Source organism: Colobus angolensis, unplaced genomic scaffold, assembly GCF_000951035.1.
Source record: "Colobus angolensis palliatus isolate OR3802 unplaced genomic scaffold, Cang.pa_1.0 Scaffold13, whole genome shotgun sequence".
Taxonomy (NCBI): domain Eukaryota; kingdom Metazoa; phylum Chordata; class Mammalia; order Primates; family Cercopithecidae; genus Colobus; species Colobus angolensis.
This window is the reverse complement of record NW_012114252.1, coordinates 12,972,916-12,990,368: the sequence shown is the minus strand read 5'-3', so window position 1 is coordinate 12,990,368 and position 17,453 is coordinate 12,972,916. Positions and strand designations below refer to the sequence as shown.

General features: G+C 41.5%; 1 protein-coding gene across 1 annotated transcript in view; it reads left to right on the top strand.

Annotated features, from left to right (window-relative positions):
• The first annotated feature begins 3,467 nt into the window (after positions 1 to 3,467).
• The window catches only part of FGF14 (fibroblast growth factor 14), a 703,287-nt gene continuing 689,301 nt past the window's right edge, over positions 3,468 to 17,453 (top strand). The window contains exon 1 of the mRNA XM_011933848.1: positions 3,468 to 3,914. Coding sequence (XP_011789238.1) covers positions 3,707 to 3,914 — 208 coding nt within the window. The 5' untranslated portion in view covers positions 3,468 to 3,706. The remainder of the gene's footprint in view (positions 3,915 to 17,453) is intronic.

The window sequence follows — 17,453 nt, the reverse complement described above, 5'->3', positions numbered from 1 at the left end:
AGATTTTTTTCTCCCATATACTATGAATTTTACTATCAATTCTTACAGTCTCAGATTTTTAAAACTTATTTCTACTTACATGCATTTCAGGACTTACATTTCCCCCCATAGTTTTCATTTTTGTCATCTAATATTGATTTGAATGTAGCATGGCAAAGGGTAAGCAAACATTTTGATATCTTCCAAAACAAACCTTAACTAATTGTCTGGAATTCAGGTCAGCATCACATGTATCTTTGAATCATCCCTGATCTGGAAGTCCCAGAAACGTGGGTTAACTCTCGGACCACCCTAGGTTTTTATTGTATAACTGCAAATCTGGTTCAAGTTCATCACTTAGTATCCAACATGGAGTCTTATACAGTTATTTTCACGGAGAGGATGCTTAATAAATATTGGTTGAATGACTGAATTGGGCTACTCAGAAAATATCAAAAATTGAGGATCTTTGGACCAAAAGTAACCTGAATTGGTATTAGTCATCTTTTCCAGACAAAAACAATTGCTTTTTTGGGGGGGTTTAATGATGTGAATAGTAGCCTATGTAACGTAAGTAAATAATATGTCAATAAATATAGAAAAGAAGTGTAGAAAGAGCAAAATGTTATACATCATAAGAAAGTTTCTCATTCCTTTAAATAGTGTAAAATATGAGAGGCAGCTAACACATTGCTTGGCATAATAGATTCTCAATAAATAGTAGTCACAGTTAATTGTGTTTTATGTTGTTCCTTAGGTCGCAAGTCAAAGAAGTTTTCCAGCCACATGTAGCAAAGGAAATGCTAGTTTTCTGGCAGTTATTCTTTATTGCAATAGGGAACAAATTCACTGTCACAATGCAGAGAAGAAAGTCAAATTTTGATATTCAAGAAGAGTTGGTTTGAGACATACTATCTTTATACACACTACCATTTAAGAAGATCCAATAATTATAGAACATTTCCGCAAATTTTACTCTACTTGTGAAATACTCCCAGGAACTCAGAAAGTTTTAACATAACATCAGAGCCTGTGAGTTTGGAAGGCCATATTTATATTTCAACTGTTTCTCTGGCATTTACCCAGTGATAATATATTGGCATATTCTGGAATCCCCTAGGGGACACCAACATGTTATAGAAGCAGCATATGGTATCTGTCTCTGATTGATAGCAAAAATTATTTTCTAATTATTTGGCAATGCTCTTCCATTTTTCCTCTTTCAAAAAAGAATTCCACTTCATTTTTTTTCCACTCTGTTTCTTCTAGTAAGTTATTGGCATTAAATTCAGGTACTTTTAGTCTTTATTTCTTTACCTCACAAACCTTTTAAGACCATATTTAAATCTTAGTAATTTTTAAAAACTGTATGATACGATCCTTTTGACATATCAAGGCCATCACGATATAGCTTTCCAATGTCTTAACCTTAATAGAATTTCCTGGTTTTAAATTCTTCTATCTTACCTTAGAATTGACTGACATTTCCCAGAAGGTCAGGATATCAATGCTAATTTTAGCATCCTAACTAATAGAAAACTCTAGGAGTGGTAAAGATGATTATTCCATTTTTGTTTTATGACAACTGATAATCAAGGAATTAGTTGATTTTCTTTAAAATCAACTTTTAGAATCAAATCAGTCTTTTCCATCAAGCTTCAACTATATAAATCTACATCTAAGTTTATATACCATGCAGTAGAGGCAGTAGTTTTAATTTTTGGAAATTATGAAGAAACTTCTAAATATATATGTTTGAATTAGAGTTAAAATTTTTGTGTCAATTTACCTATAAAAATAGAAATAAGCTGGCATAAGTTTAATTCATGTACCCACAGAGAATGGGAGTGGTCAATTTTACTTCTCTAAAATCCTTATCTCAAAAATATGATTAAATGCTAATTTTTAAGTTAATTTTGAGTAGCGCGTACACTGGAGTTTGTTATATTACTTCTGTAATTGTTCGTATTACTTTGCACATTGTATTTTCCTCCAAGTAGAATAAAATAACACTTTGGTCCAAAATCCTTTGATTTTTCTGGGCAAGTAGGAGCCTGGGTTATATCTTGATGAAAACAGAAAATTTGCCAGCTTTGTTAGGTTGGGTTAGTGTAGGTGAGATGTACAGATGAGAAATAAATGAGGATGAATTTAATATTAGCTCAATTTATGAGTGCAGAAGCATGCAAAGAATTAGGGCGTGATTTAAGCAGGACTTTCTGCATAATTATTTAAAGGTAATGTGTTGTCTCTCTATAAAAGGGATACATTTTCTCATGTATATATGACCCTCCCCACAAAAGTACAGTTTGCACCTAGATTTTAGTGGTTGTCCTTTTAAGAGGCTGTTTCTGGTAATATCTGTTATATATCTAGTTCATATTTTTCAAACAACCCCTTAAGTAGGAGTCCAATAATAAGAATTAAAGGAACTTGAGTTTTCCTTAATGTTTTAGATGCATTCTATGCTGCTTTTGAAAATGTGAAGGTGGAACTAATTTTGGCTGGGTGGAGAAGTATTAAACCCCTGTTTCTCTTTATTTCCCTCCCTCCTCACCTCCAGCCTCCCAACATGTATTTTCTAAGGTTTACTCATTGCAATTTTTAATTTTTACTTTTCAAAATTCACTTTTAACAGAAGGCTGTTAGATTGGCTCCAAGAGCAAACAGCAGGACGACTGGTGCTTGGCGGAGGAGGGAGAGGGTCGCGCGTTGGGTCTGGGTCTGGGTCTGGGTCTGGGTCTGGGTCTGGGTCTGGGTCTGGGTTTGGGGCTGGGGCTGGGGCTGGAGCTGGCGTGTGGGGAGACTTCAGGAGGGGCCCTAGCAGAGAGACTGCAGTGACACTGCCCTCCCTGGGCTGGTTGAAGCATCTCACTGGTGACGGGTCTGAAAGCACGTGGCTACGTCATGGAAAGCCAGTCTTTTCAATGCAAACTTCAACTCCTCCTCCTCCTCCCTCTAATGCCTGTAACTCACATCCGAGGCTGGGCGAGGAATCCGGAGGGGAGATTTTCCTCATGCTTACGGTTGTTGGAAACTGGAAGAGTGAGAGGAAGGAGGAAGGGGATTTGTGGCGCTCTCTACCTACTACAAGACTGACAAGGGGAGGGGGCACCTAAATTTGCATCTTTTCTTCGTGGTGATTGAGAACTGCAGGTTCAAACCGATCCCACTGAGCACTGGCGATTGATTATAAAAAAAAAATCGACACTGGGAGAAGGGAGGCTCTGTCTTCGGCTGTCAGACTCAATCTCGGAGGTGGTATTGGTGTGTGAGTGTGTGTGGTGGTGTTTTTTTTTTTTTTCCTTTTTTTTTTCTTTTTTCTTTCTTTCTTTCCTGTTTTTTTTTTTTTTTTTTCCTTCTCTCCTAGGGGCTACACAATGGCAGTCTTCTCTCAGTAAGATGAATCCTGCTTTGCCTTCTGCAGATCCACCCATCCTCATAGCGATCAAGTAAAAAGGCTATGATTTTCTCTTTGGGGATCTTTTGTGCATTACTGTTCTTCCTGATTAGTTTTGATCTCAGTTGGGATCTCTTTGCTTTTTTGTTTGGTTTCATGCTGAAAAAGGATTTTTTCTCCGACCCTTTGGTAATAATCCGGTGGTGATCGAGGGGGGATAAATCATTCACCCTGGCCGAAAAAAAACAATCACTGAGAAGTCTCAAAGAAATATACCACGTGAGGGGAAAAAACTGGGAGAAGATCCGGAATATTATCGTTTTTCCTATGGTAAAACCGGTGCCCCTCTTCAGGAGAACTGATTTCAAATTATTATTATGCAACCACAAGGATCTCTTCTTTCTCAGGGTGTCTAAGCTGCTGGATTGCTTTTCGCCCAAATCAATGTGGTTTCTTTGGAACATTTTCAGCAAAGGAACGCATATGCTGCAGTGTCTTTGTGGCAAGAGTCTTAAGAAAAACAAGAACCCAACTGGTAAGCAAAACATGCATCATGTTATGTTTTTCCTCATAATAACCTGTCTGTTGCTCATCGAGCTAGATCTGCAGTTCTGCTATGCAGGAAGGCAGGGGAAACAACCAGGAACCAGGACAGTGTTGCATATAGAGGTGTTGCATGAATAAACAAGTAACAGCTGGATCGGCATCTACAAACCCCAAACCCATTATCGGCATCTCTTGGCTGTGACACAATCCATCACTAGGAGGGAGGAGGAAACTTTTTTTTTTTTTTTTTAGTGTATTTGGTTGCCTATGTTTGGTGGAACAGTAAAGGGCTATGGCTTAAGGTTGTACCCCAGGCAGCTGAAGCTTCGGTAGTTGCCAGGAAAAAGAACCCCCAAGCTCCCCTTACTTCTGCAGCAGGTTCCGGGGACGTAGCTGGGTTCCGAGAACCTGCTCTAGACTTTCTGATTAGCTTGCACAATATTCGCCACCACGATCACCTTTACCAAAGTACAAGAGGCCCCCTCCCTCGCGGCCCCGCTCCTCCGTCAGCCTCCGCGCCCTCCCCCGTCCGGCTCCGGGCGCCCGAGTATTAACTCATTCCCCCTGTCTGCCTCTGACACATCCTGCCACTGGGAATACTTGACCAAGGCTTGCGCCTGGAGGGAACTCCAGGCTGAGAAGACAAGTCCAGCCCCTCTAATATTTGTAATTTAATTCTCCCCCTTCAGAAAGCGGTGTCAAAGCCCTGCGTCGGGATCCCACGGGGCAGGGGGTGGGGATGAGCCAGGCCGTGGGTTCCTGCCTTTAAGCCTACTGGTGATCATGCGCCCCGATTCCAACGGGTTCCAACAGGGGAACTTGCAGTACATTACATAAGAAATGCAAATGCATCTGATTTGGGGAGTCGGATCCCGGGGGTTCCCGTCCCCGCGTCTCAGCCTGAGGCGATTGGGGGCGGCCGCGGAGCTGTGGGCGAACAACCCAAGGGAGGCCGGCCGGAGGGCTGCATGGTGGTGGCGGCGCTGGCGAGGAGGCTGGGCGCAGCCTTTCCGGGAACCGCTCACGCTCGCAGCCGGGAGTGTGGCATCCCCTGGCTCCATTCAGGGTGGGGAGGGACCCGGGACCGGCTGTTTGTGTCTGGGGTTGTGTTTGAAGCGGGGAGCAGGGAGATCGCCCCTCCCGCAGTGGCGGCCCGGGCTCTGGAAGCTCCTGACACTGGCACTGCGGTGCAGTAGATCATGGCTCTCCACGGCCTCCCTGACACCCTGGGCTCTGCTGGGGCCGCACTGGCACCCAGCGCCCCGGCGACTGGGGCAGCAAGTGGCTGCTGCCCTCCAGTCTCCGAACCTTGCCAATGCAATGTAGCTGGGGTGGCGCGCTCCGAGGGGGCTGCCGCCTGCGGGTGCAGCGGGAGGCAGAGGAGGAGGAGGTGTGGGTGGGCGGGGACGGAGGCGGTGGGTGTGGAGGCTGAGACAGCTTGCGGCCACCATTCCTGCAGCAAAGGAGAAACTGCGAGTTGTTACACAGTTCAAAAGGGCAGAGGCTTCTGTGCTGGGGTCGAGAAGGTTGCCCCCACTTGGTACTTTCGGGTGGCAATTGAGGCTCTGGTAGTAGCCTCTGGATGCTTCTTGGACTCGGTGCTGCAGTGGGCTCTAGGCTCTGCCCTGAGTGCCCTGAGTCCTTCTCCCTGTGTTCTAGTTCTTACACCCTTTCTATTCACCCCCTCTGTGTCCTCCTCCTCTGTCCTTTTACCCTTCTTTCTTCTTAACTCCTCAGCTTTTAGCAACTCTGAAACGACACACCAACCTGAGAATTGCCCAAGGGGAAAACAGTGTTGTCACCTTTCCACCCGTATGTCTAATTCAGCTATGAAGTGTACCCCAAGATGTACTCCAAACCCCCCACATCAAACCTAAAACTTGCCGATGCTTGGTTCATACAAAACCAACTTACATCTGCAACACTATCTCACAGTCTAATATGAAGACCCTTTTTGCAAGACTTCTCAAAGTGAGACAGGCCAAGGGCTGCAGTGGGAAGGGGAGGGATGTGACTGCTTTACACTGTAAAAAACAGTGGTCTTTGAATCCTTCTTGTGTCCTTCTGTGAAAAGATTTAACTCTCTTCTGAGAAAGGAATACTGTAAAAACATTTTTTATTTAGATGTGACCATTTGTCTTAGGGACCTTGAAGTCACTCCTTCCTTAGAATTGGAGAGTGGGAAATAATTTAGCCCAGAACAGTAAGTTTCTTTGTAGGCCTTTATAATTTTTTTTGTATACAATTTTACCAGAAACACTAAATGTCTCCCTATACACAATTCACAATCTTTTTATTACACTTCCTCCATCCCACCCACTTTCATCTCTCTGGAATGGTTTTGTCCCCCCTTTCAAAGCATTTTTCGAAACTGTCGAACAAATGACTATTTTTAGAGCAATGCATTTTGCACCTTATGAATGCTAAAGTATTTTGGTATGAATTGATGGGTTAACACAAAGTGTATCTAAGAACATTACCAACTATTCTAACAGGATAATTTAGTCTTAGATATCCAGGGATATGAGTTCCAACCTGGGAGTTAGAGCATTTAGTATATATATATATAATATATATATTTAAATGGGACATTAATGTGCCACATTATTTATCTTACCTTCTAAAAGTTTTAGCCTGTTAAGCTTGAATCAAACCCATGCCAAGCCATTCCCTTTTAGTATTGTACTTGGTGAGTTCCATTCTCATGCTATTAACATGAAGCCTAAAATCTTTTGCAGGTATTTGATCCCAAAATAGCAGTAGAACTAAAAAGTTGCCGGGTGCGGTGGCTCAAGCCTGTAATCCCAGCACTTTGGGAGGCCGAGACGGGCGGATCACGAGGTCAGGAAATCGAGACCATCCTGGCTAACACGGTGAAACCCCGTCTCTACTAAAAACTACAAAAAACTAGCCGGGCGAGGTGGCAGGCGCCTGTAGTCCCAGCTACCCGGGAGGCTGAGGCAGGAGAATGGCGTGAACCTGGGAGGCGGAGCTTGCAGTGAGCTGAGATCCGGCCACAGCACTCCAGCCTGGGTAACAGAGTGAGACTCCGTCTCAAAAAAAAAATAAAAAATTAAAAAATAAAAAGTTGATTGGGTAATTAAAATGAAACAAACACTAAAATTCTCTTAACTGTTACAGCCAAAAGGAACAGATTGACTACTACCTATTATGTTATGTTAAATTTAAAAAGGGTACAATTAACTGGTTTCAAACTAAGAAACTTGGGAGAATACTGCCAAATGCCAGTGAATTTGGTATAAAGCACCTATTATTATTTCAGAGACAAATATTAGGTTAATTTTGCTTCCTACATTTTTGGAAGATATGAAATAATTTACTGATTATTTCCAATTCTTTACACTGTCAACAAGTGTAGGTATTTTGGTCAAGGGTTCGTGGAATTTCAGAGCACTGCTATATAATCGAGTTGGTGTGAAAATAAGCAGATAACAGAGTTACGAATTTAAGGACAAAGTTACTCATCTACCCAAAAGTTATTGATTAGCTCATTATTAATATTTAAATAAGAGGCATTCATTGAATAGTGTTTTGGGCTTATTTTATGTAAAATTTAACTGGAAGAGAACATGAAAAATGTGTTTGCACAATACATGCCTTTAAAAATAAATTCCAATAGCTTGAAAGTCCTGGATATAAAGTAAATTTGCTATCTTCATAAAAACACCCAGTCTAACAACTATTATCAGAGAACACACACACACACACACGCACACACACTTAAATGTCCTACTTTCTTAGCAGAGCAACAGCTATGCATTTAGAATAAATGTTACCTGCTTCAGCTTTCACTGTATGAGTCATGCAAGGTGACTGTATTTTAGGCAAATCATTGAATAGGGAATACTAAGTCCAAGGCATTTATTTTGCCTGAAGGAGGCTTCATAGCCTTCTTTAAACCTGTATGATAGTTTGGATTCACCAATGTATATAATAGGCCCATTCTGGAAATAATCTAGGTCACTGCACTTTAAGCCAAGGGTACTAAGGAAAGAAGTGTGGTTGAAAAAAGAAAATCCACAATAAAGATAAATACTAAGGTCATGTCATTGCTGTCTCTTCAGACACATAATATAAAACAAGCAAAGGAAGCCACAGACCCTCACATAGATACAGTCACTCAACCATACACAGGATACACCCAAACTTCCATGGCTTAGTAGGATTTTAGAAAACACAGATTTTAAGGTAAATCATAATCTAAGAGGATTTTATTGAGTACAAATGTCAGTGCCAAGTGTTAGTATGAAGCAGATGCCCTAGACCTAGTTCTGCACAGCACACTGAGAACATTTCATCAATTCTCTTTGTCTGAACTCAGTCTCCCGCTCTGTCATATAACTTTGACATGGAACACGCAGGGCTTGGTGGGACCAATGATTATGTCCTATTTCCTACTTGTCTGGCTGCCTTTCAGCTCTGCTTTTGCCTTTCACTAAGCTGTTTTAGGTGCCAAAACACCTGGTATGCCACTGTTACTCATTTAAATAGACGTTATTTTTAAAAGCTACTGGCTTTACATCTAGGGCTGTCACGGTGTTTGGAAGTGAGAAAATACGAAGAGAGGGAAGAAGAGTGAGCACTTTTTACTCCTTCTCCTTCTCAGCATACCGACTCATCCTAGGTTCCAGTAGAGCCGAGTGAGCCACAAATGGGCCACAACCTCTGCATGTCTAAACACTGAGTATATTTCAAATGAAAACATCAAATTCAGACTGCGTGGCTGGAACACCAAACAGATGTAAGTTTCTTCTAACACGCTTGGCTTTAGAGTGGGATTCAATGTAGTATGAGTTGGCCTTGGACTCCATCCAGGAAGCTTTAGTTACTGAGATAACAAAATGGGTTTTGTAGAGCAGTGCCACTCCATGAACCAAAGGATGGCAATTTTAGGTAGGCTCCCGAGTACTGCCTTGTTGGGAGAGTAGATTTTTCTTTTTTGAAATGTATATCCCAGTTAATAAGTGTAAAATTCAATGCATGATAATCTAAACTTAGTTTTAACAATGAAGATGACTTTGGCTGTACAACTTGTTCTAATTGTAGACAGCATCCATAACTGAGAAAATTTGTTCAAATGATGCATTGCTTTCTGAAGGTGCTAAAGCTAATTCTATACTATACTTCACATTCCCTACAATGAACCATTCCTTTAAAATGTTCGAACCCAGTCTTCCATGTTTTAGCAACACAAACATTGGAGACTTTTGTGAAGTGTTTTTATACATATGGTAACAAGGACAACAACCAATGTTTTCACTCCTTTGCACATTTTGGCATCATACCTCACTCAAATTGACTCATACGCTTTCTATAAATACCATGTAGATGTCTCAAAATGGAAGTATTTATTCAAAATAGTTTCTTTTGCCTTAAGGGGAAACAGTTGGGATGTTTGAACAGTCTAACAGGAGCTCTTCTATTCAGTGTTAAGTCATTGCACTGTGCCTGTATTTTTAATAAAATCTTTGAGCCCAACTCCGTATTACCTCCAGGAGGGACTGTGGGGCAGGGAAATGCCTATTTACACGTCTGCCTGCTCAGTGCCACAATCTGTGTGGTCTTCCTTAGGACTTGTGTACCAGGTACAAAGTTTAGTTATGTGTTGAACCCGGATACAGAAGGGCACGGAGTTTTCTAAGGGAGACATATTAGTTCCCCGGATACCTCTAGAGATGCAAGAGCTCTTTTGTATCAGGACCAGCTATGTCCTGATACTTTCCCTGTGTAGTTTTCTAGTTGCCACTATTTGTTTTTTTAACTTCGGTCGGAGTGTAAAAGGTAAGATGATGAAGGGAAGGGAACAAAAGGAGAGATTCTCAGGGACTTCCTAAACGTGAAGGCAAAAAGGAGGAATGTCGCAGACATGTTTTATAGGGAAGAGTGAAGTTCTTGTTTGATTCATCTGGTAACATCATGTAAGACAGTCACCCAACAACTGCTGGGCACCACTACCTCTGTCACTGTCTCTTGACAAAAATTCTGTTCATGACACATGGTAGGTTTTCAATACACTTTAATAAAACTAATAGTGAAAAATAGGTATCTCTAGGTTAGTGAACTATGGGACTACAACAGGCAGGACTATACATTTTACTTGGTTAAATTCGCTTAATGCTTACTCCTTCCCCAAAGGGCCAAAAATTTGGCGACTAAATAAAGAAGAAAGCTGTTAGTGCCTCTTTAGCCGCCCGGATAGGATGCTCTGAAATCCGGTCCTGCAGACGTTCCCTTGGCCCACGTTTTATAGCTTCCATCTCAGTCTCAAGGCCTGTAGTCTACTGTTCACACTCAAGCCTCTCCTAAAATACACAAGCTCAAAAGCTCATGGCGTTCTCCCCATCTGGCATTCTCGGCCTTAAAATAGCAAACGTTAGGGCACCATTAGGTTCATAGTTGCCAGACCCTTCATTTTCTTTTTTAATCTTTAATTTTCTTCTTAACCAGGAAGACATTCCGCAAAGAATAAACTGTTCCTCTTTTGAGCTCCTTTCTCTGAAGATGGTAACTGGAATTCTCATTTGTAAAGAACCTCGAGTTACAGTTGCTTTGGAAGGAGTTTCTCGCTTAGTATTTTGTTCTTTAGCAGTTTGAAAAGCAGTCATCTTCCAACTTCGCAGCTCCCTGCACTCGCGTCCACCACCCTGATCTATTTGGCCTCCTCCTTTTTGGAGCCACTTTAAAAGGTGCAGGGTGCTAGGCCGCTGTGGCCTCGGGCTGAGAGGCGGGGAGTTGGTGTCAGGGACCAGAAAGTTTGGCAGAAGCCACGGCTCTGGGCCCAGGCCCCGGGCTTCTAGAGAAGCGTGTCATTATTTGTTTTCTGCAAAGCCAAGAGCGGGCCCACGCTGCAGCCCTGTCTCCAGGCGTGGAGCCCCTCGGTAATCTGAAGCTGAAGCTGGGTTCCGAGTCTAGACTGCTTCGGTTCTGAAGAGGGGGGATCCCAACGGGCCAGGCACGGGCTTCCTCCTGGCTTTACCCGTTGGCCCAGAGTCCGCGCTCCTGCCGCCGCTGCCCTCTGCTCACGGGGACAGCCCCTCACTGCGCTCCCAGCCTCGGCTCGCTGGGGGCTACGCCACGCAATGCGGCGGAAGCGGCCCGTTGGAGCCGCCGTAGCGCGGGAAGTTTCCGTTGCCACGGAGATGACCTCTGACCCTAGGGCGTCTCTGGGACCCGGCATCCGGTGCTGTTGTTGCTATAGAAACCATGGCTGCCGGAAGCCGCCCCACGGGTGCTACTCGGCGCGCGGGTCGAGGCTAGGGGTCATGTTCAGGTCGAGATGGTCGCTCTTCCATGGTGGCCGGGGACCGGGCAGTGAGCGGCCGGCTCTGCCGCCCGTGGGGCGCGCGTTTGCCTGTCACTCCCCAGGCGTTGACGCGGGGGCACTCCGTGTGCACTGCTGGACCTGAGGGACGGGAAAGCCACAGGTGGCTGCCTCGGCCCGCCCGGTCTCGCGTTGCCCTAGTGACCGCTACCTCTGGACCCGAGACCGATCTGAAGGAAAGGGGAAAGGAGCTGGCGTTGCTGGTTATGCTGCCCAAGCTCAGGACTGGGAGAGAACGAGCCGAATTCTGGTCTCAGCTTCCCCGCTAGATACTGGGAGACCCTGGGCGGGTCCTAAAGTTTTCTGGGCTTCAGTCCCCTCGGCTACTATAAGAAGGATATTGATTAGAATAATCTCAGATCCGCCCCAGCTGTAATATTCTAGTTTCCTATGACGTTCACACCCAGTCCTGATTGTAAGTGAACTTCCCTCACCCCTTCCCTGTATCTCTCCCGGACTATGTTGGCTATATATTTAGATTGTACTCTAAATTCAGAGACTATCAGAGATAGAGGGTGACCTTAGCGATCACAAACTACCTGTTCCTTTTACAGGTGTGGCAACTCCTTCCCAGTGGAGGAAGCGACTGTTCCAAGAGCCAGTTTTGGAATTGTAGGCACAAACACAGGTAGAAGCTTCACCTTGGGTGAAGAAACACGTATTTTACTGGTGACACTAGGAAGAACTCCTCATGCGCTTCATAGAATTGTGTGGTTGGTGCTGAAATAGATGGCATTCCATTTATCCATTGTATTCCCCAGATACCTTTTCCTTAGAGAGTTTTAAGATTTTCGGGGTAGGGGACGGTGTCTTCACTAGTTTGTTTTTCTTTCTCTCATCTCCATGCTATTGGGAAAAATCTCTTAAATCTTTTCTATAAATCTCATTTGTAAATTAAGAAGTTGAAAAAGATTATTTTCAGAGTTTATTACAACTCTGAAAATTTATGAAGTATTTGTTTTAGGTCCATATGCTTTTTATCACTTTGTCAGTAATTACAATCTCAAAAAAAAAAAAAAACAAAAACAAAAACAAAAAAAAAACCAAACACTTAAAAAGTGCTGCTGTGTTTGAACTGTTGATGCTGGAGAGACGGGTGAGGAAGAGTTCTTTCAAGGAATTGGCAGGAAAGACAAAAGACAGGATCAATTATGATGTGGTGAACAATTCTGTGTAGGTGGACGAAGGTGCTATAGGGCCAAGGAAGAGGGCCATGGAAAGGTTTCTGGAGGGAATAAAACTCAGACTGAGTCATGAAGAGTGACTAAGAGTTAGCCACGTGGGAAAGGCACTGGTTAGGCTGTCAAGGAAGAGAAAAAAGCATACTTTAAGCTTTGGGGGCGTCAAAGATTGTGGTGCAGACCGAGAATATCAAGTACAACTGAGAAACAGAGGGTGTTTGCAGGGAGTGGCGGGTAGTGAGTGGGGTTGCAAGGTAGTGAGGCACAGATCGTGAGCTCTCTTCAGTGACATGATCGGATCTACCCTTTAGACAACCATTATGACCACAGCGTGGAAAACAGCTCTGGGTTGGGCAAGGTTGAAGGTGGAAAGACCAGGGAGGAAGAGCAGTGAGCAGTGGTGAGAGGTCCAGAATAAGGCAGTGACAGGCACTAGAGAGGAAGTGAAGTCCGTCCATCTTAGTGGCCAGTTTGAATTTTGGAAGGAAGTTGAAGGAGGAGTCTGGAATTTTCTAGTTACAGGTTTTTGATTTGGACAGTGCTGTTGTGCTAGTCTTCTGCCAGTTGCCAACAGAACTCCATCTCCTTGAGACATGGTTGGCTGTCTTCTGACTGTTTATACTGAGGGGCTGAGGTATCTTTTAACAGCAAGTAGGAGACTTAGATAAACTTCTCTTTCTAGATTAAAATTTAAATGGACAGTTCTGGGAGAGTTGCTGTGGGATAAAATGTTCATCTTGATTTCAAACCCGAAAATCCTTAGGACTGGGAAAAAATGTTTCACAATAAAGATAAGCTAAAATGATTTTTTAAAAATGATTATATACAATTCTTTGTCAATAACAGATGTTTTTATGGAAACAATACTTTGTTTAGTTTGAGGAGTCAATTAAAAGCCAAGTTTTCAGATTAACTATTCAGGTCTGGCAAGAAAAGAGAAGGAAGTGTGCACTTTATTGAATTTACATATGTAAATATGCGCACCTGCTTTTTTAGATAGGAATGAATGTAGTTGTACTTAAAATGCCTTTTTTTTTCCTCCTGTAACATTTTGTTGTCTGCACGGTTATAGTGGATCACTAAAGTATGTGATAACCTTATCTGTAATACTGCATCTTAAAGGTGTAGCTTGGGAGGGATTGTAATATCTTTTCTTTCCACTTCCTGTGTGGAGCACATGGTATAACACTGTACTTTTAAAAAATAAGAAATGTGAGCATAAGAAGGCCTAAAGACTGAAAGAAAAATGATATCTCATAATTGTAGTCCTTTTTGTTTCAACAGCCACTTATTTGTAGTCTGAAACTCATCTTCTTTAGTCCTATTACTGCTGTATACCAGGTGTTGTAACTTTTAAGCAGAGAAAGGACCCTGTCTGCTAGGATACCTAAGTCAGTTTTCTATGTAAACACTTCGTTGTAACCATCATTTGGCCTTAGCATTTTATCGTTGGGACACATTGAAAGCAGTAACACAATATGCTCTTTCCTCCTTCATTGCTAAATGACTTGATTTGTTTACTGAGAATTGATGTTTTCCATTAACTTGAGTATTTGTTCTTGTACCTTTAAAAATTTTTTCAACTCACATAACAATTAACATACCTCACATTTCAGACAAATAATAATGGCTGTTAAATATTGGAAATACTTTTAATGAGATCAATGCTAAATGTTAGAGATATTTTAATGATGCAGTTAAGAAATTGGATACAGGATAAAAATTTTATGTCATTATTGCTTATTATTATCTTTTTTAGTTTCCTTTTAAAATGTTGGGAATAATTTTAAAGAGCACAGTGCTGAGGCCATTCTGACACATGTGTGGCAGATGTGCCTCTGTATGGGGGATACTAACTGTGACATGGATGCTATAGATAGTATGTGCTGTGATAAGCAGCCATAAAGTCTGCCCACTTTTCCAGGCCCCTTGCCCTTCGTTGTAGCAAAGTGCTTTTCCAGCACTGATATTTCTTCCCTTTGTCTCCTTCTCCCTGTATTTGTACTTTCCGATTCTAGATTTTTTCCTTTTACATATTTTTTAGTCATGTTTTTCAAAAATTTGGTCATCAACGTACTCTTCAGGCAAGATCAGGATTAATATTCAGTTGGATTTACGTTCATTACATTAGGAAAATAGACCCAAAATAATAAAATAGTCGGAGAGTAAATGAGAAACATCTGTCTGAACTTGAAACATTTACCCAAAGTGATGTTTATTTGACTTAAGTTTTTTCTTTCTGTACTTCAAATTAACATGTACAAGAACTGTGATGGGGTGTATTGCTTTATTTGATTATATAATTAAATGACTTTTAGGGCATTATAAATATCCCACCTAGTTTTCCCATTAATGAATGTATATTATACTTACTAGATTTTAAAAATTATGTTACTCTTTTGCTTTAACAGAAATGTCCTGGATATTTTGAATCCTGTATTATTATTAGTTGATAACAACTAATATTTAGAGAATGCTTTTATATACTAGGCACTCTACCTATACTATCTAATTTCATCTTTAAAATCACAGATAGGAAATTCTTTTATACTTCTGTTAAAAATCATGAAGCCTAAGCGTGAAAAGATTAAGGAAGTTGCTGGAGAGTACCTAGCTAGTAACTGAAAGATCTGAGTATAAAACCAAGTAATACATACTCCAGAATACATACTCTTAAATCCCTGAATTGCAGCTACCACTCTAGAAAGGATGTTGAACAGAATGCTTATGAAAGTGATCAGTATTTCTCCTAATGTTTTTGTGAATTATTCTGTCCTGAAACTAAAAGGGACTGTGATCTATTCACTGTTTAGCTACCTAGAATTTTTAATGCTTTCTTATTGAGGTATAATTTATATACATTAAAATGAACAGTCTTAACTTTATGACTTGATGTATTCTAACAGTTGTGTGCATCATTGTAACCACTACCCTAGTCAAGATATGGAATATTCCTCTCACCTCCCCCAAATTTTTTCTTGTTTCCATTCAGTTCCTACCCATCTCCCCTCTGAGAAGCAACCATCATTCTGATTTGTCTCCACTTAGTTTGGGTTATATTTGTTATGCAAATATACCTATAGTAGAGTTTTATATCATTAAATCATGAAGTCTTCACACTTTTCAGTTTACCTTTTTCACTCAACATATTGTTTTGGGGATATGGCATTGCTTGTTAGACATGGAGAATTCAACGTGGTAGCTTCTGTTTTATTTTGTTAACTGGAAACTCCTAACATCTGAAAATTTCAGGAACTACCAAGGGTCTCACAGTTTACCCAGCTTGCTAGTCTGCCGCAGTTACATGATGCTGGCAGAAGACAGCGGACTCCTGGGTCAGAGACAGGGGATTTTTTTACTCAGAGCATAGCAGACAGCATGAGCTTCATGTGTTTGTGAGTTCCCCATACGTCCCCAAATCCTTTCAGGGGCAATGCTGAGTGTCCCAGGTGGATGCTTGCTCACAGCGGATTTGTGTCATCGCTCAGTGGTCTGATATGCGGCCATATCAGGAAATTCCCAATCGTTTAAGGGGCTTCTAGCAAAGCTGCCTAATCTTTCTCTGCAGGGAGGTGTTATCTTATTATCCTGGTCAGGAAACAAATCTGTCCTCTAACCTGGAGGGAGGCACCATCTCTAGATGACAAGGTGGTTTGTTATGCAAATATTTTTGCAAAGACAGTCTGGTACAAAAGCTCTTAGAAGACATGCATAAATGCCATTAGAAAATTCTCATTTAAATCTATTTCTGCAAGGCACCTCTTTCTTCCTTTTCTATTTCTCTTTTTACTGCCATGATTACTGCTCTATTGATGTATTACTCTTTAGTAAAATAACTGTTATTTGGAAATTATCTTAAAATCGATCATGAAGTTTTGAGAAGATAGTATACAATCCTATATGATAAACTTATCTGCATTTATTAAGTAATTAATATGTGATATGTGTTAACATTGTATGTTAGTTACTGGGGGAGATTTAAAACATTCTATAATGGTTTGGTCTTTGACGCATAAGTAATAAAACTAAATGTATGGAGAATACTAGATACGAGAAATAATTCTGCTAGAAGACTCATCTAGGATGAAAGGGGAAGAAAGAGAAGAAGGGGAAGAGGGGGAAATCTTTTAGAGAAGTGTGACCTCAGTTGACTCTTGAATATGTGTTTCCATTGGTAGGAGAGATAAGCATATTCTTGGCAAGAGGAGTAATGTGAGTGAAAGTCAAAGGCTCGGCTTATTTATGGATAGAGTGAAAGGTACATGATTGGGGATTTGTGGAAACTTAATGGAATCGTATTTTAGAGGATTAGTGAAATTATATTTTGGAGTCCAAAAGCCTTGTAGAGGAGTTAGCTGGGATGTGGTGAAAATTAGTGAACTAGGGAAGTTTTCCAAAAAGAGAAATGACATGATTGAGAATTGCTCAATTGTTGGGGTATGTAACTGATTGTGGGGAGGGGCAGTATTAGGAGGAAGGAGGGATTTTTGTATTAAGAAAGCAATAAAATGAAAATGTTTTTCTGGTAGTTTGAAATGGGAACCAGGAGCCTGGATGAAAGGATGGTTCTGGGTATGTAGTATGAGCAGGAGAGAAATTGCTCAGTAATTAGGAAGGGATGAGTCGAAGGCATATGTTGAGAAATTGTGGGCCAGGAAGGGCACTGCTTTGTTGGAACCTGAAAGGATGGGTGAAACAGAAGGTGTAAATGAGAGACATGGAAGTCACTGTGGTCACCGTGACACCTCATAGGAAAGTGGCCGCCATCGAATCTTGGAAGTCATAGATGGTTTGTTGAGAATGTGAGATAGGAAATGTAGTTAGCAGCTACATTTATGTTGTTGTTACAAGTAGTTGATAGTTGTCTGAGCATACATTATACATCTTTCTGTACAATGTGAGCCCACTTTGCACTTTTAATTTTCTGGTGTAATTTGAAGTCACTTTGCTAGCCCTGATGATGTTACTGGCTTTCTAAATAAGGGGAGAATGGCTTTAACTACTT